The sequence below is a fragment of the Megascapheus bottae genome, unplaced genomic scaffold (assembly GCF_031878675.1).
Source record: "Megascapheus bottae isolate mThoBot1 unplaced genomic scaffold, mThoBot2.hap1 H_1, whole genome shotgun sequence".
Taxonomy (NCBI): domain Eukaryota; kingdom Metazoa; phylum Chordata; class Mammalia; order Rodentia; family Geomyidae; genus Megascapheus; species Megascapheus bottae.
The window spans coordinates 508,873-531,924 of NW_028327858.1; the positions used below are offsets into that span (position 1 = coordinate 508,873).

A 23,052-nucleotide genomic window follows, 5' to 3' on the forward strand; every position below is an offset into this window, starting at 1 on the left:
AGATTTGTCTGCTGGGGAGCTGGCACCAAATGGCCACGCGTAACTGACTGGTCGTGGACATCCCGCGGGAGACATCCCTTCCCCTGGAGAGTCATAACTCTGGTCTGAGGAAGAATGGAGAGGCCCAGGGGGTGTTCAGGTGGCCGGGCTCTTCCTGATCTCTGGAACTCGGGCAGGTGGATCCTCTGGAAACCCTGGCATCAGATTCCAAATAAAGGCTCTGTCCTTGTCACCTCGCACTGAGGCACGGCCCGCCCCACCGCACCTTCCAGACCTTCACTCCCCCGTGCCACCGTAAGCGCCAGTGGCTCTGCAGGTGGTTTTCCCATTCACGAAGTTAGCCACTGGAACTGGAGAGGGAGGCTGCCTGCTGGCTAGACAACAGGAGGGACAGGAGGGTTCCCAGGGGGCTCAGTACACCCAGCAAGCTCGCCACCAAGCCGCCTGGGCCTGCAAATCCCGAATGCCCGGGGCAGGACCGGAGTGCACGCAGGGTGGGGGCGGGAGGGCGCGGGCCCGGCGGCGGGGGCGCGCGCGGCGGCGGGGGCGCGCGCGTGGGGCCCCTCCTCAGGGCGGCGACTGGCCGGCCCGCGCCGGAGGACTCGGAAGTGCGGGCCGAGGGGGTGCTGGGGCGTCGTGGCGCCGCCCGGGACGGCCCGGAGGTTGGTAGCTGGTGGCCGTGGTCGGGGTCCCGGGGGAGGCCTGGCGCGCGCGCGTCTCTGCTCCGCTTCTCTCGGTTGGAAAAGAGCCAGTCAACCCGGGGAAAGCCTCGCGGCTTTGCGCTCCCCGCTCCAGGCCCCGGGGGCGCGCCCGGGGGCGGGGCCGGCCAGTGCGCGAGCCCGCCGGGATACAAAGGCGGCAGAGCCCGCGGGCGCGCGCGCGCCCGGCCTCCGGCCCCGCCCGCGCCCCCCTCCCGGGCCCCGGCACCGGCCCGGGTCCCCCCGGCCCTCCCCCCGGGTTCCGGCCCCGCCGCGCGGGATGGCGAGCATGGCCTGCTGGCGGGGCCCGGGGCCAGGCCTAGCCATGGCGACTCCGGGGACCCGCTGCGAAGGGCTTTCTCTTGCTCGCTGCTCTGTGGACTCAGTTTCCCTTTTCTGGTCTGAGTGCAATCCTCCGTTGACCCCAGGACACCGCCATGGCCTCCAGGCACCTTGGCTGGGGTTCACCTGGAGATGAACGCCCTCGGTGGTTTGCTTTAGCGTGGTGATGCGTACTGAGAATGCGTTGCACTTCTCATTCATTCATTCATTCATTCATTCTCAGAGCCAAGCCCCTGCTTCTGGGCCATTGAGTGCCATGAGGACCAACAGAGGAGAGGGAAAGTTCCAATGGAGAGATGTTCTGTTTCCTACTGAACTTTGAAGAGCTTCTAGTATTAAATTTTGAGCCGAGAGCCTTGAATTTGCTTGGGTGACCACTTAGGCCATGCTCCCAGTCTTTTGTTTAGCTTTAGTTATTTACTGTGCATAGGCTCTCGTCTAGATTGTTGTGCACTCTTTCTACTTATCTAACTTCCATAGGACCAGGATGACAGGCTCCGGCCATCACACTTGGCTGATTTGCTGAAATAAGTAAGGCCATGGCAGGTGCCCTCCAACCACAATCCGAGTAGCTGATAGTATAGTATGGCTACTGTAGGGATCCTTAAAGTTGGAGCCTTGAGTAGCTGGTATTACAGGTGTACACTGCCATACCCAAGTTTCCCTTTGATTCTTCAGGTTCCATCTTATATGGATTATTCTCCCCCCACTTTTCATGGGTAGGTCCTAGTGTGATCAGATGTGGTGTACTAAAGTTCTGGCCCTTCCAAAGGAACATAGGCTCAGTGGTTTCCTTCATTTGTAATAATTAGTACACATCTAGGACTTTCCTAGCAGAGGATTACAATAGTGCAAAACCTAGGTGCATAAGGTCATATAAGATGAGACTAAATGATGGGATCTCTAGGGTATGGAAACAAGAGGTTTATCTTGTATGATTGTAGTTCTTAATGTACTATGTTATTTCTCTTCTCTTTTGTTGCCCTTTGACTAATCTCACATTGTTACTGGATCTTACTTTGTTACCTGGTATATCGCACTCACTCTACCACTAGGCCACACTCCCAGCTCCAGATATGTCCTTTCTAAACCTGACCGGAAGTGGGGAAGATAGATGGGATTATTTCTTGTCACAGGTTAGTGAAGAAAGGCTTGTAGGAAGTAACCAGCCTGCAGACTCCTATGTGCAGGACTGGGTTTAAAATCTCTCTTTGGGTGAGTGTGAGTGTTATCTGGTCTTTACTGTACTCCTTTCCTTAGCAGTATCGGGGCTGGACTGGGCTAGGGTGAATGCCTGGGTCCTGGTGAAGCAGTGGGGTTTGTGTGTGGGAAGATGAACTCTGTGAATGCTATCCTGTGCTATGGGCCTTTGCTTTCCCCGCCTGTGTGCTGTGATCTGTGATCTCCTGCTGCCCCTCCAGGCCTGGCTGCAGAGGAAGGGCTCCTTAAATGGTGCATTGGACTTCCCTGCCTTGGGTGAGGAGAGATTAAGGTTCTTTATAAGGATTCTTAACTCTGTGTGTGTGTATGTATCCATGGACTTCTTTGGAGTCAGTGTTTTAAGGGGAAGTGTAAAAATGGGCTGTAGATGTAGCTCAGTAGTAGAACTTTTTTTTTTCAGTTGGCTGTGGAGCTTGAACTCAGGGCTTGGGCACTGTCCATGAGTTCTTTTGCTCAACGCTAATGCTCTTAACACTTTGAGTCATGGCATCACTTCCAGTTGTTTGTTGGTTAATTGGAGATGAGGGTCTTACGGACTTTTCTTGCCCAGGCTGGCTTTGAACACGTGATCTTTAGATCTCAGCTTCCTGAGTAGTTAGGATTACAGGCATGAGCCGCCAGTGGCCCAGTGAACATTTATCTAGTGTTCTTGAGATTGGATTTGATCCCCATTATGGCAAAAAGAAAAAAAAGGTGTATATTGGAGCAATGTTATTAAAGTAGTATTAAAGTCCTTCAATTTTGTGAGTATGATATGCTGCTTAATGCAGTAAGAAGCAAAATTCCACGCCAAGGCAATGAACTTCTGTCATTGCTGAATGCTGGAGCCTGTGCAGATATTTTGCGATGATATGAAGGCATCTGCGGTTTTTACTGATGACAGAATCACCAGAGCTGCTCACGCTGCAGTTGATTGTCCACATTAATAATCCGTTGAGATATTCATTTTCAGTTAGAGATGAAAATAAAGACAGATGAAAAAATAATGTCTGAGCTCATGTCCCCCCCCACCCCGAATTCTACCAGTGGCATCTTAGGGGGTGGAAGGCTGGGGTTTCTTGGTTACAATGGCATTGGGGGTTGTTTTTCTTCTTGCTAGCCACTTTCTTCAGCCATTGGTGGGGCGGGGTGTCTCCTTTTGCTGGAGTTCCCAATTGTGTTTAGTGATGAAAGTGAGAGAGACTTGCTGGGTTGTTTATGTAGATGTTTGCTCTGCTTCTTTGGGTAATATATTGGAGAATATTCTTGTGCACTGGACCTGACATGGGGTGTCTCCCAGCACTCTTCTTTGGAGATGTGACCGTATCTTAGAGACGTTTGGTATTACTAGTGTACGGGGGAGAGGGGAATGAATCACTATATGCCCCCTGATTTTTAACAGATCTTATGATGTCACTATGGGCCATTTTATAGTGGTGTATGTGAAAATTCAAATGAAATAGGCAAATTTTTCAAATAAGAAGTTGGACAATATGAGAATTAGAAAATCAGAACTAGAAAATCAAGAAATTGACAACAATGAAAAACAACAAAGCCAGGTGCTGGTGGCTCACCCCTGTAATCCTAGTTACTCAGGAGGCTGAGATCTGAGCCCCGTCAAGAAAGCCCCTGAGATGCGTATCTCCAATTAACCACCAGAAAACCGCAACTGGTGCTGTGACCCAAGTGGTAGAGCACTAGTCTTGAGCTGAAGAGCTCTAGGAACAGTGCCCAGGCTCAGAGTCCAAGTCCCATGACCAATAAACAACAACAACAAAAAAAAAAAGAAAGAAAGAAAAGAAAAAGAAAAACAACAAAATCTTTTTATTAGAAAGAAAAACCCTAGGCTAAATGATTTCACTACTGATAATTTCCAAACATTAAAAAAAATGAAAAGTTGCCTTTATGAGGCTGCTATCCCTTGTTACTGAAGCTTTATAAGGATATTACTATATTTGCCAAATATATGCATATATTTGAGCCAAATGCTCATAAAAAGATATGCCAGAAGCTTGCACTTTAAATCATAGCTATGCAGGAGGCTAAAATATGAGAATAATAGTTCAAAGCCATTCCGGGCAGGTAAGCCAGTGAGACTCTTATCCCCAATTAATCAACAAAGAACAGAAAGTAGAGCTATGGCTTAAGTGGTAGAGTTAAGCCTTGAGCAAAAGAAGCTCAGTGACAGTGCACAGGACCTGAGTTCAAACCCCAGTACCAGGGGAAAAAAAGATATAAATGTCTTAAAACAATATTTGGTAAATCAAATCTAGCAACCTATAAAAAGGGCAATAAAACATGACCAACTTGGATTTTTTCCAGAAAGGTAAACTTGGTTAAACATTAGAAAACCAATAAGTGCAATTAACCCTTCACAAAGATTAAAGGAGAGAAAATATTTGATAGAACTCAGTGCTTATTCATGATGATGGAGGATTTACATTGCTTTGCAAACAAATCTGTTGATTGAGTGCATGACAAAACAGAAGTTGTGGCTGGATGTGGTGGCTCACACCTGTAATCCCAGTTGCTTGGAAAGCAGAGGTCGGGAGGGTCATTGAAGTCAACCTGGGCAAAGGTTGGCAAGGCTCCATCTCAATCCATAACCCAGGCAGGTGTGCACCTGTCATCCCATCTGCAGGCGAGGCATAGGTAGGGTAATCACAGTCTGAGGCTGGCTCTGGGTTAAATCTAAAGCCCCAGCCTGAAAAAAATGACTAAAGGAAAACAGGGCTGGGAGAGTGGTTCAAGGAGTAAAGTTGTAAGGCACCAACTTCAAACCCCATTGCTGCCACCACCAAAAAGAAGCGTGATTTTGAAATTTATTTGGGAAAGTTCTGTATAGCCTAAAGAAAGCAAATTGGGGGACTTCGATGACTAGAACAGTATAAAGTTATGCAGTATTTATTGTCATGAGGTTTGAGGCTTGGGACTGAGTAGAGAATCCATGAACAGGATTATAACAGAGGTGGACTCTTGGTTTGTGACTGTAGTGATGCTGCAATGTGGTAAGAAAGGATAGCCTTTTTTAGCAGATGACATGAGGTCAACTGGAAATCCATGTGGTCAATATGAATATTGGTTATTTACCTCATCCCACATGCAAAAACAAATCATAATTCACCATGCACTTATATATGAAAGGCAAAACAACTTCTAGAAGAAAGCAAAGTAAATTATCTTTATGATGTTAAGGATGCCCAAAGTACTACTTGTAAAGGAATATACAGGTGTGAGCTTATGTCCACCTAAAGATTACATAAAGATAAGGCAAGTTACAGAATGGGAAGTTTTATAATCCCTGTGTTGAAATGAAGAACCCATGGCTGGCCTTTAAGAGTCTCCTTAAACCAGAAAAAGTGAGCAGCTCTGTAGAAAATGGGGAAGTGAGCCAGTGAGGTGGCTCATGCCTGTAATCCCAGCTACTCAGGAGGCTGGGATCTGAGGATCTAGGTTCAAAGTCAGCCTGGGCACAAAAGGACCAGAGACTCTTATCTCCAGTTAACCTCTAGAAAATGGGAAACGGAGCCTGGCTCAAGGGTAGGGCGGTAGCCTTGACCTGAAGAGTTCACAGATAACGCCCAGGCCCAGGGGTAGGGTGGTAGCCTTGAGTTAAAGTGCTCAGGGACAGTGTCCAGGCCCAGAGTTCACGCCCTACGACCCACAAAAAAAAAAAAAAAAAAAGGTAAACGTGACTTCATCAAAGATCTCCAAATTTCCACAAAACATAGTCAAACCCCACCTGGAATTAGGGAGTTACAATGAGGTATCATATACTCTTACCAGAGGGGCTGAGATGAAAGAGACGGTCAGTGTAAGTACTAGTTTGGGTTTGGATAAAGTGGAATGCTTGCACATTTCTAGAAGGTCTGCAAATTAGCACAATTGCTAGGAATTCTGCCTTGCAGTATCTTTTGCTAAAGCTAACCAAACATATCTCCTGTGACCCAGCTGTTCCATTCATCGACACACGTGTGCTGCCAAGTCACATCAAAGAATATTCTGAACACTGGGGTTCGTACTGACTCCTAGCTAGAAACAGTTCACGTGTTCATTGGGAATAGCATGGGTAAACTCAAAAACAACTTGTTTATACAATGAGAGACTCTGTGCTACCAAAGATGAACAGATCATTCATTCCCAGAGGCACGTGGTCCAGTCTTAGACTTGGAAAACTGGGCACAAACAACACCATTAAATGTAAGTGCTTTATGATTAGATTACATCCATTGAAAATCTAAAACCGGGCAGAAGTAAATACATAAGGGTGGCTACTTTGGGTTCATTATGAGTAGGAGAGAAGGGAAGAGGTTTCTGAGGTTCTTTTGTGATAATTACTTGGGTGATTCCCCTTCTTAAAAACCTTAATTTGTTTTCTCTTGATTATACTTAATAAAATTTTTACTTAAATATTATGCTATCAGAAAAAAAAGTTTATTTAAGTTCCCTCTTCCCCCCCCCCCAAATTTGGGGTTAAGATTCTGGTGACTAACATGACTTTAACAGAAGTTAAGAATTTTTAAGGAGAAAGAATGTCAGATCTGATTTGTAGTTTTGTTGGAGAAAGGGTTTATAAAACACTCTGTTTGCAGCAGTTCATATAAAAAGACTTAGCGTCATGTTTGTGAGCTTGATAGTGGTGTAGGCATGGAGCTGAAATGCTAACGTGAACGCTGGGCATGACATTTTGCTTTTAGATTTAATTTTATTCCAATTTGAGTGTTTGAAGTTTATAACAATTGGATTAAAATGCAATCTGTTTCCGATAAGTCCTTTTAGTTGGGTGCTTTGCTCCCATTAGGCCCTGGGCTAAAAAATAAGGCTGACATTAGTTTTCTGTTGCATCTATAAGAAATCAGTCCAATTGCTGGGCATGGTCGCTTATGCCTGTAACCCTAGCTACTCTGGAGGCTGAGATCTTAGGATTGTGTTCAAAGCCAGCCTAGGCAACTAACCAGTTAACTACTAGAAAACTGGAAGTGACGCTGTAGCTCCAGGGTTGGGGCAGTAGCCTTAAGCTGAAGAGCTCAGGGACAGCGCACAGGCCCAGAGTTCAAGCCCCATGACCAGCCTCCCCCCCCCAAAAAAATAAAATCAGTTCACATTTAATGGCTTGTCACAGGGGGCTGGCTGTCCATTTACGTGGGATGCAATCCAACTGTGGACTGAAAACGATTGGAAACAAAAATCGCGTGGGCTTTCCCTCCCCTGCCCTGTCATTATTGCCTAAATAATGCAGTACAAAAGCTACCTGCAATGTATCTGGTATTTAAAGTATATGGGAAGATATATGTAGGCTACATATCGATCATGTACTTTTTTTTTTTTTTATCTAAAGGAGTTGGGTATGCACAGCTGTTCATGTGTGTCCTTGGGAGTCCCAGAAGCACTGCTCTATGGATTCCTGAGATCAGAAGTCCAAGGTGGATTTGCAAGGCTCATTCCTTCTGGAACTTCTGGGAAGAAATATTTCTATTATTTCCTTTCCCAGTTTCTGGATTCCTCTTACAATCCTTGGTGATTTCTCCATTTCCCAAGTACACTCCTCTCTGTTTCTGACCCACCTTCCTCCCTCTTCTTCTCTGTCTTTCTCTTATTTTTGGTCAGCCATAGGGCTTGAACTCAGGGCCTAAGCAGTGTCCCTAGCTTTTTTGCTCAAGGTTAGTGCTCTTACTGCTTTGAGCCACAGCTCTACTTCTGGTTTCCTGGCCGTTAATTGAAGACAAGGGTGTTGTGGGGCTTTCCTGCCTGGCCTGTCTTTGAACCTCAATTCTCAGATCTCAGCTTTCTGAATTAGGTTACAGGAATGAGCTACTGGCCCTGGGCTTCTTCCTCCCTCTTGTAAGTGTCCATGTGGAAAATTCAGAGGAATGTTCCCTATGGAAATGGCTTTTTCTTAACCCTGACTGCAACATAATCACAGGGATTCAGGCTTAGGCTTAGTTGGGTGCTGTTGGCTCATACCTGTAAGCCTACCTACCCAGGAAACTGAAATCTGAGGATTGCAGTTCAAAGTCATCCTGGGCAGAAAAGTTAGTAAGACCCTTATGGCCAATAAACTATTCAGTGGTGCTGTGGCTCTAGTGGCAAAACTAAACAACAATAGTAACAGCAACAACACCAAAACCAGGCTTGTGCAGAGAAAGACAAATAGAATTGGAACTTTTTGAAGGTTTTTGATTTTTAAAAAATTTCTAGTTACATTTTTAAATGTATTAGTTTTTCTTTTTTTTTGGTACTGTGGGGATCATGAAGTCCTTTAAGACACTTACCTACTCTAATTTGCTCTTTGGGTACATGGCTGAAATGCACAGGAAAAAAGCCAGTGTGGGTGGATGGGGAGTGATTTTTCTTGGGAAATGGGGACAAGATTTGGAAAAAGAGGTGTAAGAAGATCTGTTAAGAAGATGTGTGGTGTCTGTGTGTTGATGTCATTGTGTGGAGGTGATTTATGTGCAGATGTGATACCACTGTCTAAGAAGAGAGGCATAGGGAAGAGTTACTAGGCAGAAGGCTGTTAAGTACCCCTCCCCCGACAGTTTATGTGCTGTCAGTGTGACCTTGGGCTGGGTATGGGAAGAGGAAAGAGATAGAGATGGTAAAAGGAATCTGACCAGGTCCTGGTGATCCAATCTGTGATTTGAGCTAGATTGCAAGGCTGAGATAGGAAGGATTGTAATTGAAGGCCAGCCAGGGCAGAAAAGTTCAAGAGACCTCCTCTCACTCAGTAGCTGGGTGCAATGGCACATGCCTGCCTTCCCAGCTATGTGGAAGGCTGTAGGCCATAACATACCTGGGCATGTCTTCTTGCTATCTTCCAGGCAATTTCTTCGTGCTGGGGGCTTAAATCAAGGTCCCTTCTCTCTAAAGTTTTGTTCCACAAGCAGAGATGGGTGTGTCATGTTTCTGATGTAGACTTTGATGGAAGGCCATGGACACTCCCAGGAGAAGAAATTGTGTGTGTGTGTGTGTGTGTGTGTGTGTGTGTTGGAAGGAGGGGGAAGGAAGTTCACCGGGTTCTATCTGTGTCATCTTGGACAACAAAGATTGCCCCAGGGATGACTGTGAACTCAGTGATGCTAAGAGGCTTTTCTGTAGTGTCACATGTGTGGTGTCATGTTTTGTGTTCTCTTCTCATCCTAGGCACAGCTGACGTGGGCACTGGGGGGGACCAGGAAGGCAAGGAGCGATGCTGCCCCGCTGGGAGCTGTCACTTTACCTGCTTGCTTCACTGGGCTTCCACTTCTGTTCTTTTTATGAAGTTTACAAAGTGTCCAGAGGTAAGAATCTCAGCTGTTCTGATCTCCTCCCTGTCCAAGAAGGAAATGAACAGAGTGTGACCAGAGGTGGAAAGTGGTCCGGAGGGCCAGCGGGACTTGGATCTGCTTGGCTTCCTCTGCATCATTGGGGAGTTTGAATCAGTGACCTGAGTTCAGTTTATTTTCTGCCTCAATGCTCGTTTTCCATAACAATTACTGCCTGTGTGTGTGTGTGTGTGTGTGTGTGTGCGCGTGTGTGCACATGCACGCGTGTGCACATTACATGCATGTGTGCATATTCTCATAGATGAAAGCAGTGCCTCCCACATTTTGGGCATCTAAGGTGCCACAGAACTATGTTCTCTGCCCTCACCAGCACTAGAGGGTATTGGATTTTGTGGCTGTTGGGAAGACCACAGAAGAATATTTTGTATTCCAAATTGAAAGCAAACTCTGGTATTTCTCTTTCATCCATTCTCTTCAGGCCTGACCCAGGCATATGGAGGCAACCTGAAAGTGTTATCCCGACAACCACAACTTCTACCCATCTGCCTCCAGACTGTGTCTTTTTCTGGAATCACACAGTGGAAATAATGTAATATCTGTCTTCTTTCATTTAGAAATAGGCACTTAAGGCTCCTCAATTTTTTTTTTCCAGTCCTGGGCTTGAGCTCAGGGCCTGAGCCCTGTCCTTGGACTTTCTCAAGGCTAGAGCTCTACCACTTGAGCCTCAGCACCACTTCCAGTTTTTTTCTATGCATGTGGTACCGAGGAATTGAACCCAGGTCTCCGAGCATGCTAGGCAAGCACTCTACCACTAGGCCAAACTCCCGGCCCTGCCTCAATTTTTTAAATTGCATTTTTATCATAGTATGAGAGTTCATTTCTGAGTTCTAGTTTGTTATCTGGATAGACTATTGTTAATTTCGCATTCACCTGTTGAATGACATCTCAGGTGCTTCTAACTATTGGCCATGGTTAAATACAGAAGCTACCAACCTTTGTGATCAGGTTCATTTTCAATGAATTTGGGTAAATACTAAGGGATGTAGTTGCTTGATCATAAGGTAAGAGAGCTTAGTTTTATGTGAAACCATCGAACTGTCTGAACAGCATGGCAGTGCCATGTCTACATTTCCACCCACAAAGGGTAAGAATTCAAATTGCTCCACATCCTTATCAGTCCTTCTTATCCTTGTCCTTATCCTGCTCATATCCTTATGGGTATTGTCAGTTCTGATTAAGGGCTTCTGCAATAGGTGTAGTGTGCTATCTTCTTCATTCTCCATAATGAAAATTCTTTTCTCTAATGACATAGGATGTGAAGCATTGATATGTTTGTTTATGTATCTTTTTTGTTTAGATGTCATTTTGTTTTTGTTTAGATCATTTTCTTTAATGGAGTGATTCATTTTATTATTGTCTAGGTTTAAGTGTTCTCCCTATATTTTGAATAACAGTCTTTTATCAGATATAGTATGGGTGTGGGGGGACCTCTGCTTACACTTGCATGCCAATACTGGGGCCTTAGCTCAGGGCTTCATTCTCTGGCATAGTCTTTTTACCTCAAAGCTGATGTTCTACCACCGCCTCCACTTGTGGCTTTAAAAATGTATTATTAATTTACCTTCTTCTTGTTATAGAGGTGATGTACAGAGAGATTACAATGACATGAGTCAGGTAATGAGTGTATTTTCTTTTGTGCATTGTCTTCTGTTCCCTTGCTCTTTCCCAGTCCCTCCCTCCCATGTCTACCCAGGAGTTACAGAGTTCACTTTCATCAGTGTCCAGGGAACTCCACTGCTGCACTTTTCCACCCTTTTCCCCTCAAGTCTGTACTGTCTCCCAATCCTTCCAAAGATGTACACTTGAACATATCGTACATAGTGTAAAGAAGATAGAATCATCAAAAACTAAAATCTTTAAGCTCTACCACTTGAGCCTCAGCACCACCTCCGGCTTTTTTTCTATGTATGTGGTACCAAGGAATCGAACCCGGGTCTTCATGCATGCTAGGCAAGCACTTTAACCACTAGGCCAAACTCCCGGCCCCACTAAAATCTTTTTTAAAAAGAAAGAAAGAAAAAGAGAGTCTCTTGCTTCCATATCTGCTGCTTATTTGGAAGTAAGAGTCTCACAGACTTTTTTTTTGGCCTGAGCTGGCTTAGAACTTTGATCCTCAGATCTCAATCTTCTCAATAACTGGGATTATAGCTTCAGATATATCTTCTGCAAGTGTTTTTTTTCCCTAGTTGGTGGCTTGCATTTATATTTTTTGACAATGATTTATTTTTTCGGTGCTGGGATTTGAACTTAGACCTTATGCTTTCTCAGCTTGTATTTCATCACTTGAACTACACTTTCAGCTCTGTTTTTTTTTTTTCTGATTATTTATTTATTTAATTTTTTTTGTTGGTCATGGGGCTTGAAATCTGGGCCTGGGCTCTGACCCTGAGTTCTTTAGCTCAAGACTACTGCCCTACCCCTTGAGCCGCAGCCCCACTTTTGGTTTTCTAGTGATTAACTGGAGATAAGAGTCTCATGGTCTCATAGTTCCCAGGCTGTCTTTGAACCTGATCCTCAGATCTCAGCCTCCTGAGTAGCTAGAATTATAGGCATGAGCCACCTGGATTGGCAATGCTTTACATTTTAATGACAAGTAGATTATTAAATCTTTACTTCATAGAGTATGCCTTTTGTGTTGTGTCTAAAATCCGTTGTTAAGGTTGAGAGCTGGTGGTTACTAAGCAGGCTGAGATTTGAGGTCATATTTCATAGGAGCCTGGTCAGAAAAGTCTGTGAGACCCTTATTGCCAATAAACTATTTAGAAAAAAGTGGAAGTGGCACTGTGCTAGCCTTGAGCACAAAGAGGGTCAGTGACAATGCCCAGGCCTTGAGTTCAAGCCCCATGACTGACAAGAAATAGACAGGTGGATAGGAAAGAAAGAAATTTGGGTTGATACAATTATGAGGCTAGGACTGCCCAGGAATGATACTGATATAATTCAGTCTGAGTCTGAAGGTCTGAAAGTCTGAAGTCGGGTATCTGCTTGTGTAAGTCTTAGGGTGAGGAGGGGAAGATGGAATGAGATGATCCCGTTCAAGTTATGAGGCTGAAAAACAAGGAGCTCATTCTTCTCTCTACCATATGTTCCACTGAGCTCTTCAAAAGATTGGACAAAGTCTTCCCACATTGGAAAGAGCAATCCACCTTGCTCCATCTGCTGATTCCAGTGCTAGCTAATTGCCTCTAAATCCCTTCATAGATACACCAGAAATAGAGCTTCATCTGGGCACCCTATAACTCAGTCAGGTTGACACATAAAAGTCACCATCCAAATGGGTGTTGGGTTGTATCAAATGCTCATTTTGCATTGGTTGATCATTTTTCTTCTTCAGCCTGCTGCTGGTACATTGTGTGAATGGGCTTCGCTCTGTGGTGTTTTGCTGTTCACATACCTGGACTCTGCTCAGCTGGCAGTTCTGCTTCCTGAGTTGTCAGTTGGGGTTGCACTTCTCTGGTGATAGGATGGAACCAAACAGCCAAGATGGTTCACTTGCATGGTTGGCACTTGGTGCTGGCTGCGCTGAGAGCTGCACTGGAGGCTGTGAGAAGTGTGGTTCTCTCTAAAGTGCCATCTCCACATGGCTCAGACTCCTTCCAAGAAGCAATATTGCAAGGGCCCTGAAAGCTTAGGGAATCACTCAAAGCCCAGGCTGGGGAGGTGCTTTCCTGGGTTACTTCAGCTTTATTTATTAGTCAAAGCAGATGACAGGACCAGTAGAGAAAGGGAGGCAAATCTGCCCTCCTTTTTAGACTGAGCCATATGCATTTATAGGAAGAGAAGGCATCGATGATGCCAGATTTGAAGTCTCTCTGCACATGATGTCATACTTGTGTGTGTGTGTGTGTGTGTGTGGTATTGGGCCTGGTGTTTTTGCTTGGCTTTTTTGGTCTTAAGACTGATGCTCTACCACTTGAATGACACCTCTGCTTATGACTTTTTTTTTTTTTTTTTTTTTTTGGCCCCTTTCTCTTTCTGGCCCCGCTCTCTCCGGCCCTGCTCGCTCTGGCCTCGCTGGCTCTGGCTCGGCTCGCTCCCGCACGCTCCGGCCCTGCTCGCTCCGGCCACCACTCGGTTGGGCTCTGTTCACTTCAGCTCAGCTCGCTTCTTTCGCTCTCTGTCGCCGTCGCAGTCTTGTCTCTGCCACTTTTCCGGTTTGGTTGTGTCTCGTCTCTGCCACTTCCGGCTTGGTTGTGTATGTGGGATACCGAGGAATCGAACCCGGGTCTTTGTGCATGCTAGGCAAGCACTTTAACCGCTAGGCCAAACTCCCAGGCCCTGTGCTTATGACTTTTTGCTGGTTAATTGGAGATAAGAGTGTCCCTAGGCTCGATTGGAATTGTATCCTCATATGTTGGCCTCTTGAGTAGCTGGGATTCCAGGTACAAGGCAGCAGGATTTGGCAGATGTCATATTTCTTTACCCAGATGCAGACACTGAGGCTGAAAAATATATCCTGTCCAAGGTCACTCACGGAATAAAGCAGTGAAGTGGAAGGCTAATCCAGGTCTGTCAGACTCTAGTCTTCACATGTCTTTCCATTCTCTTACTCATAGTTAATGGTATTTTCTTAACAGCTTGCTTTAAAGACAAAACTCTTTTGTCTATTTTACTATTAAACTTTAAGTGGAAAAAAGTTTCTTTCTGCTGAGCAAAATACTTTTATTTCTTCTAGTATTGTGGTAAGTGCAGGGCTGGAGGACCCTCTGAGGAAAATCCCAGATTTTCCTGCTCCTCAGATGGCCCAGATGCTCTTGTGGTATTTGGCTAAGGATGGACTATTCCTTAGCCTGAAGCTGCTTCTTCTCCTTTTTTAAATTTTTATTTAATTCCTATGATTTTCCTTCCATTGTCAGTGCCAAGGGGCTTCTCAGATGGCTCTCAGGAAATAGCTGCTTCTAATGCTTTCCCCAGTTCAGCTCATGGAGGCCCGGATTTCCTCCCTTTGCCAAACACTGCTTCACCCATGCAGTGTGTAGCTGCTAGGATCTATGTCTCACTTCCTCCAAGAAAAAGTGCTGTTTACCTACACTGAAGAAGCAGGTCACTGGGAAAATGGTCTCTTCTGTGAACTTCCATCAGGCATTTACACCGGAGCCAAATGCTATGACTAGAACATACTAGAAGCTTACAGTGCAGCTATATGCAGTACCTCTGATGAACCATCTACGTGACTTTTCTTCCTGGGCACAGGGCGGCATCCTGTCCACTGTTTGTGCCATCCCCAGTTGCAGAATTGTCAGGCCATTAGGGACAGCTGACTGATTCTTTGTTGGGTGGGATCTACCAACACATTTGCAGCAGGGATTGAACAGGATATCCCTTTGTCCCTCGGGATGTGCGTGGGGCTGGAGTGCTGGGATTGGCCGGCTGTGCTGAGGAGCTACTCTATTGAAGAGCCATGGCTCCTGAAGGCTGGATACTACTGCGTGTGGTTTAGTAGAGGGAGGAAGATGTCTTTAGCTGGATGCTGGGAGCTCACCCCAATAATCCTAGCTACTCCGGAGCCTCAGATCTGAGGATCACAGTCTAAAGCCAGCCTAGGCAGGAAAAACTTGGAGATTTTTATCTCCAGTTTTCTAGCAAAGAGCCAGACACGAAGGTAGAGAGCTCAGGTGGTAGAGAGCCAGCCTTGAGAGAAAAACATAAAGGATAGGACCCAGGCCCTGTCAGGCCCTAGGAATAACATGAAAAATGAAAAAAAATAAGTCCTCATGTCTCTGCTTACTTGAACATACGGAAAGATATGGTGTATTTTACAGAAAAAACTCAGAAAGAATGAACATCTCTGCCTGAAAATAGGGCCTGATCAGTTTAATGCAATGCTTGAAATGAAAAGGTAAGAGACCATTGTGAGAGCATCAGTTTACTACCTATTGATCCATATTAAAATCTTCAGTTTCTTCTTGTACCCATTTGCCAGTTTGTAGTTTTCTAGGAATCGATGCATTTCATGTAGCTGTTCAACCTGGTTAATATGTTGTGGCGCAAAGTCCTCATTTAATTTCTTTGTCATTATATTTAGTTATCTTTATATTTAGTTATCTTTAGTTACATTTGGTTATATTTAGTTATCTTTCTATGCGTGTGTGCACGTGTGTGTGTGTGTGTGTGTGTGTGTGTGTATGTATTTTTCTTCTGTCAATACAGGGGTTTGAACTCAGGGCCTTGTGCTAGCTAGGCTGACACCCTACCCCTTGAACCATGTCCAGAGCCCTTTATTGTTATATTTTCCGGATAGAATTTCATGCATTTACCCCGGGCCAGCTTCAGGCTATTATCCTCCCATCCCTAACTCCTGTACAGCTGGGATTATAGGTATACCACTATACCTGGCTTGAGATAGTCTCGCTAATTTATTTATTTATTTATTTTTGCCCAGGCTAACTTCAAACCACAATCTTCCTGATATCTACCTATTGAGTATGTAGTATTATGAGCATGTGACACTGTGCCCAGCCCCCTCTCTTTAATTTTTTTCACTTTTGCTGCTCATATACTTCTCTTGCATGCTTTTTGTATATTTTACTTCTATTTTTTCTCTTCTCTCCTCTCCCTCCTTTGTTCTGTTTCTCCACATCTCCCTCCCTTTTACTTATTCCTTTCTTTGATCGACTGTGCCAGTGATCTCATTAATCTTTTCAGCTTTGACTTTGTTAGATTTCTCAATTGTTTCTTTTTGTTCCTGAATTCATTGATTTCTGTCTGTATCTTATTATTTCTTCTCTTATTGTTCCTTAGGTTTGCTCTGTTTCTTTATTATTTCGGCTTCCCAAGTTGAATGCTTAGTTCATGTGTTTGGTGCGGAATGTACATGTGCTGTTGTAACTGTTCCTGGGTGTTTTTTAAGAAGGATTTCTAACGGAGGAACTATAGAGTGGACCTCTGTGAATGTGTTCAAGGTCTTTCTAGATAGAATTGTGCTGTTCTTCGGGGGTCAATTGGGGTTGATGAGAGGCTTTCAAATGCATAGGAAATGAGACTGATTCTGTGATTGGATGTGTGTGTGTGTGTGTGTGTGTGTGTGAATCCTGTTTCTTGATTATTATTAGTCTGTATACCCTCCCCCTACCCCAGAGCTAATTTCCCATCAAAGTGTTGTAGTTAGAGGCTTTAACTAAATGGTTTATCTACCACTATTAATCATTGGCAGTGATTAAATGCAAGTTTCTTGTTAAGAAGATGAGATAAGGACCTGCTGTGTCTTTTGGTTGGGATGGGGTAAAAATGAGCTGCTGACGAAAAATCAGGATTCATCAATGGAAACCACTTCATTTTTACACTCTCATGTGGTTTTGCTGAGTGCTGAAATTTGGGGACTGGAACCCACAGCCTTCCATGTGTGGCTCGAGAAGATTCCAGGCTCAGAAGGCTGGTATAGTTGCAGTTGTCTCCTGCTTGCCCATATTTGTGCTAAGGTGCAAGCTCCAGTGCTGCAAGAAGGGTATGGGAGAGGTAGGGCCAGGCGCCCTGCCTGGTCTGAAAGGTGTGAGGGCTGTCACTCTTTCTGGAAAGATGGGCTGTATGGCGGGTTCTCGGCATCTGTGTTGTATTAACTCATTTCTGTGGCTATGAATTTTCATCCAATTTAAATTCAAGGGCAATAATGTCCCAAGGATTTATGTATACTGCTATTGAAGATTTATGTTGTATCCATGGCATTCGTGCCAAGACATCAGGCAAAGATGATTCGTGAGACTTGTCAGAACGGAAGCTGGGCACTGGTGGTTCACACTTGTAATCTTACCTACTCAGGAGGCTGAGGTATGAGGATTGTGGTTTGAAGCCAGCCTAGGCAAGAAAGTCTGTGAGATTTTTTTTTTTTTTTGTGGGTCATGGGGCTTGAACTTGGCCTGGGCGCTATTCCTGAGCAATTCAGCTCAAGGCTACCACCCTACTCTAGAGCCACAGCCCCACTTCCCAGTTTTCTAGAGGTTAATTAGAGATAAGAGTCTTAGGTCTTTTTGTGCCTGGGCTGGCTTTGAATCTTGATTCTCAGATCTCAGCCTCCTGAGTAGCTAGGATTATAGGTGTGAGCCACTGTGCCCAGCTAAGTCTGTGAGATTCTTATTTTCATTTCACACACACACACACACACACACACACACAGCCAAAAGTGCAGCTGTGACTCCAGTGATAGAATGCTAGCCCTGAGTTCAAGCCCGGGGCTGACATGGACACATATACAAACATTGTTAAAAATGTGGCGGATTTAGTTTTTTGCTTTTGTCTTGAACTATGCTGTCCAATATTGAGACTACTCTCCACACAGGACGAATGAGCGTATGAAATGTGTGTGGCCTGAGTGGACATGTACAGTAAAGATGCTATGCACTTTGTATTACAAAGAATCAGTAAGGGGGGGACTATAAAGACAATGAGGAAATAAAAAGTAATTGAACTAAATTTTCTTGTATTTATTTTCACTGAAATTTTGATCCCCATTGCCGTTTCAGTGAAAAAAAATACAGAAAATGTATTTCACTGCTTTTTTCATTGCTCTGAGCAAGTCATCAGTATGTGTGTATTGGATCTCTACTGGACAGTGCCGAGCAGGATCTCATCCTGATTTCCTCAGGCGCACAGGAAGGCTGTCCCCAGTAGACAAAGGACGTGGATACCGGGTTCTTAGGTTCTGCCTGGGACCCTGGGTTGAACTCTGGAGGCTGTAGGAGGCAGCGGGGCACATTTTTCCCACTAGGGGGAGCTGTCTTCTAGCTTCAGGAAATCTGGGCTTCAAGTGCCAGCTTTGCTGCACACACACACACACACACACACACACACACACACACACGCACACACGCTCTCACTCTGGAATAACAAGAGGCTGAGAGGGTTTCTCCCTCCTGGTAATGGACTGAAGAACCTTGGCCTTAGTTTACAGACTGTTTCCTTGGATGTGGAGATGTCTCCTGAGCAACCTTCCCCCTGCCCGCTTACATGTGGTGCGTGTCAGTTTGTCTCTCTGTTCTGCTCTGAAGCCAGCATCATCTTGTGATCATGTTTTAATGACACTGTCTTCCCCCGCTTTCCCTTCTTGGGTAGCTCTTAGCTTCGGAGGTGACAGGTATTGATTTTCCTTTGTCTAATCCTGTACAGTCTTTATACCACGCGCTCTGTACCATGGCTGAGAACTAACCCCCTATCACTCATTACTTCCTGTGTCAGGTACACGCTCTTGTAGTTTCTTCCTCGTAGTGTGTGCATCTTCTTTACCATGCCATCCTATCCTGCTTCATACCTAGTGTCTCACACCAGGCTTCATTGCACAGTGTTACGATGCTTTTGGATGAAAGCGTCGTCTTCTTTGTTTTAAAGCAGTTGTAGGCCTGGGGGTGTTGCAATTGCATGGCATGAGCCAGGCCCTGAGTTCAATTTCCAGTGCAGCAGAGAAAAGCAGAGGAAAGGCAGTTCTATTGTGTACCAAGAAACTTTTCTTCATGATTTGATTCCATTATATAAAAGCAGTCACAGACCATGGTCTGTGTAAAACGTTTCACAGCTAAGCTGGTGGCTCCCCCTGTAATCTTGGTGACTGAGGATGCTGAAATCTGGAGGTGGAGGTTCGAAGCTAGTCCCTGACTGAAAAGTTAGTAAGATTTATGTCGAAGAGAAGCGGAAAGGAACCAAGCAGTGGGTTTGCTGCCTGCTCTCCCTCCACAGGCTGCTTCTCTGATTTGAGTGCTTCTGTATTTAAGCAGTCCACTTGTGTTTAGACTTGTGATTCATGCAGCTTGTTTTTCTTGTCAGAACATGAAGAGGAACTGGACCAAGAATTTGAGCTGGAGACCAACGCTCTTTTTGGAGGATTAAAGAAGGTACAAAGTAGATAAATGATAAAGGTTTCTCATGTTCCAAATCTGACTTTCCTGTTTTGTTGCCCTTTGGTGTTGTTTGGAATTGACCAGCAACAGTTGGCTGTGAAGCATCAGTATGCTATGTTGGATAAGGTGTTCCTTCTACTCTGTGTGTCTTTCTGTCTGTCTACTAGGAGACAGACAGGTAATAAAAAATGAACAAGTGAAGCCAACACAGTTTGATCTAAATAACACGGAGATATGTTAGTAGATCTTTCATGACCAGAACAAAGCCCCATAGGGAAGGTATTTTGTAAAGCATGTGTTTTAGTGGGCACTGTAGTGGAGGTGCAAGCTGGTGGACCTCAGGTAACGCTGGCCTTGCGGCTGGTAGAGTGCTAAGGTGCCTGGGCATGGCATTACAGGGACAGTGTGCATGTGGGTGTTCATCCCCTCTGCCTGGCTTCGCTTCTTGGGGAGTCACCGGGATTCCATGCTGGGAGCTGTCCCGCAATGACCTCATTCAGTCCTAATGATTCCCCAAGACAGGACTTCTAAAGTGCTATAGTTGGATTAATTTCTAACTCTTCATACCTCTTAGTAGAGATTAAATTTCCACCCATGGAGTCCCGGCAAGACCCTCAAGCCAGACCCAGGTCCCAGCAACTCCTTCGATCGTGGGGTGGCCTCTGTTACAATGAAGTTATTTGTATAATTTTAGTTTGTATTATCTCCTCCCGCAGGCTCAGGTCGGAGTCTCACCAGCAGGGCTGGGAGACGCTCATCTTCTTTGCCTGGAAGGGAGCAGGTGGGGATTCTATTGAATGCCATGCCGGAGAGAGCGAGTATATGGAGGAATCTCTAGGCCGACTTTGATGGTTACAGGAGGGATGAGCCAGTGGGGACCTTCCTTCTAGGAGGTGGGGGCTGGCCTCCAGTGAGCTCCAGAGAGGGGCAGGGTCTGCACTAGAAGAGATGCGGGCTGTATCTGGGAGGTGAAGACTCCAGGCAAGGCTTCCTTCAGAACAGGGAAAGGACCAGGGCCTGACTGCACCTCCTCATGTTAATAATGGCTCTCTGAAGAATGAGCCCTTTGCATCCTTGACTGACCCTCCCTCCCTCCTTCCCTCCTTCCCTCCCTCCCTTCCTCCCTTCCTTCCTTCCCTCTCTCCCTCCCTCCCTTCCTTCCTGTTTCCTGTCTTAGGATTTTCCAGCAAGCGTTGTAGGAAGGTTCATTTCTGCCCACTGAAGAGCCACTCTTCTAGATTGAATGGGAACAGAATCTAATTAAGTGAAGCAACATAGGCCAAAGAGAACTTTGCACCTAGGGTTGTTCTCCCTGCAGGTTTGGGAGCTTGGCTCAGATTGATTCACTTCATTATTGTAAGCATGTTGCAGTCTGAGAAAATATTTAACCCATCCCGTGCTGAATTACTACTCCTTTTCATTGGCAGAATATTTACTTATTTGTGCAAGGTTTAAATTCAGGGCCTGGGTACTGTTCCATAGCATGTTTTGTTTTGTTTAATGCTGGTACTCCACCAACTTGAGCCACAGTTCCAATTCTGGCTTTTTGGTGGCTCATTAGAGATGAGTCTTTCATATTTTTCTGCCTGGGCTGGCTTTGAAAGACCGTTGATCTTCAGATCTCAACCTCTTGAGGAGCTAGGATTACAGGTGTGAGCCACTAGAGCTTGACTTTAAAATATTTATTACCAACATCAGGATTCTTGGAAATTACAGCCATGGCTCGGGTGTAGATTTTTGATGGGTATCTTTCATGTGTTAACTCACATCATTTGAAGTGTAAAGTATGGGTTCCTTGGGTGGGTACCCTCAATGTTAGGAACTGTCAGGAGGTAGAGTGAAATGGACATATAAACACCCAGACCCCATATAAGTGCTCTGGCAGATTGGATTCAGAGAGAAGGGGACAGCAAGCAAGCTGAATTCCTCATTGTGGAGCTGACATTTGAGGGGAGGCTTGGGCAAGTGGTGGTGGGGGGAACAACATTTTCTTCTGTCAGCTCCCTAAAAGTGGTGCCTGTCACCATTTTAAAAAAGGTTATTACCTCTTAAAGTCATGACATGACAGTTGATAAAGAAATTAGAGGCAGCAGTTAAAGGTAAAAGTCAGATCACAAGACACTTGGGAGGCAGCTGCTGGGAAGTTTCACATTGGTAACTAAAGTGTTTATATACCAACTGCATAGAACCTAGCCCAGTACTGCTGGGCTTCTGAGGCTGGTAAGTAAACACTTGACATTATCATCTTACTTTATCACCACATAGACAGCCTTGCTAAAGCAAGGCTTCAAAAAATTCTCTTAAAACTCAGATCTGTTCCTCTCCACGGAAATCTTTAGTAAAAGGCGAAAGATTTATGCGATCTGAAGAGAAACCAGAGTATGCTTCAGGGGCAGCGTCATTCTTTATGCCAGTAACTACAACTCCTAGTTCACTAATGGTGTATTTTTCACTGTGAAGCTTCAAAAGCTATTTACTCAGTAAAGTGTTTGTATATGATATTCAATAAATGAACTTCTATTAGTGGGAAAAATACTGAGTTTGAAAGAAAAAATTTGAAACTAAACTTGAAAAGATTACAGGGGACTATGGGTATGCAAATGAAGTCTGAGTCGTCAACTTTGAGATTCCACAACTGCCTCAGCAGTTCACCAAGCCACCACTAGGGGGTGAAGAGAGGTCCCTGTTGCTGGGGTCTAAGCCATGGTTGAACCATGGAAGCTCTAGTATCTCTTCTGTGTATTATGACTTCACGTGATATTGCTGTTGTTGTTGTTTTTTTTTACATTTGTCAGATAATGGTTGCATTACTTCTCGAACCTTGATACCCCTTCTCATGTTTTTGTCTCCCTTTCCCTCCCCTATGCACTCCCAATCATCTTGTTTTCCCTCTTCCCTTCCCTATTTCAAATGAACAAATAAATGTATATACAATATACCAGGTAACAAAGTCAGATACAGTAACCACGTGAGATTAACTATAAGTGGAAAAAAAGAGAACAGAAGTAATTTCACATAGTACATTAAGAACAGCAATCACAAAGATAAACCTCTTGTTTCCTTATCTTAGTGTTCATTTCATTTATTCTTGTCCTGGGTGACCATATGTATGTAGCTTTTGAGCTATTGTGATCCTTTGCTAGGAGAGGCCTAGGTGTGTATTAATTATTACAAATGAGGGAAACCATGGAGCCTATGCTTCCTTTGGATCTGGCTTACTTCACTTAATGATTTTTTCCAACTCTTCCCATTTCCTTACTAATGGGGTGATACCATTCTTTCTGATGGCAGCATAGAATTCCATTGTATATAAATACCATATCTTCTTGATCCATTCATCTACTGAGGGGCATCTGGGTTGGTTCCATATCTTCACTATGGTAAATAATGCTGTATTGAACATCGTTGTGCTAGTAGGTTTAGTATGGCCTTGTTTCTAGACATTTGGGTAAATGCCAAGGAGTTTGCTGTTGTTTAAAAATGATAACTTTATATTGAAATAATGGCATACTCACAGAAACAATTTCTCTGTGCAACAATAGCACAGAGAAATTCTGTGGATCTCAGTCTGGTTTCCTCAATGGGGAATTAGTGTACAGGAATTGGGATTGGGCTTTTATTGAGATATTCCTGTACATGTTGTACTTTGATCAAATTTAGCCC

The 23,052-nt window shown here is 44.7% G+C and overlaps 1 protein-coding gene and 1 non-coding gene across 2 annotated transcripts in view; one reads left to right on the forward strand and one right to left on the reverse strand.

The window, feature by feature from the left end:
- The first annotated feature begins 574 nt into the window (after positions 1–574).
- The window catches only part of LOC150038961 (protein-cysteine N-palmitoyltransferase HHAT-like), a 218,600-nt gene continuing 196,122 nt past the window's right edge, over positions 575–23,052 (forward strand). Inside the window, exons 1-3 of the mRNA XM_090328171.1 lie at positions 575–662; positions 9,384–9,520; positions 19,316–19,383. Of these exons, the coding sequence (XP_090184297.1) occupies positions 9,430–9,520; positions 19,316–19,383 (159 nt within the window). The 5' untranslated portion in view covers positions 575–662; positions 9,384–9,429. The remainder of the gene's footprint in view (positions 663–9,383; positions 9,521–19,315; positions 19,384–23,052) is intronic.
- Positions 21,657–21,772, reverse strand: LOC150038962 (U5 spliceosomal RNA). The gene has a single exon (XR_016534580.1). It is a non-coding gene; the product is annotated as a U5 spliceosomal RNA (small nuclear RNA).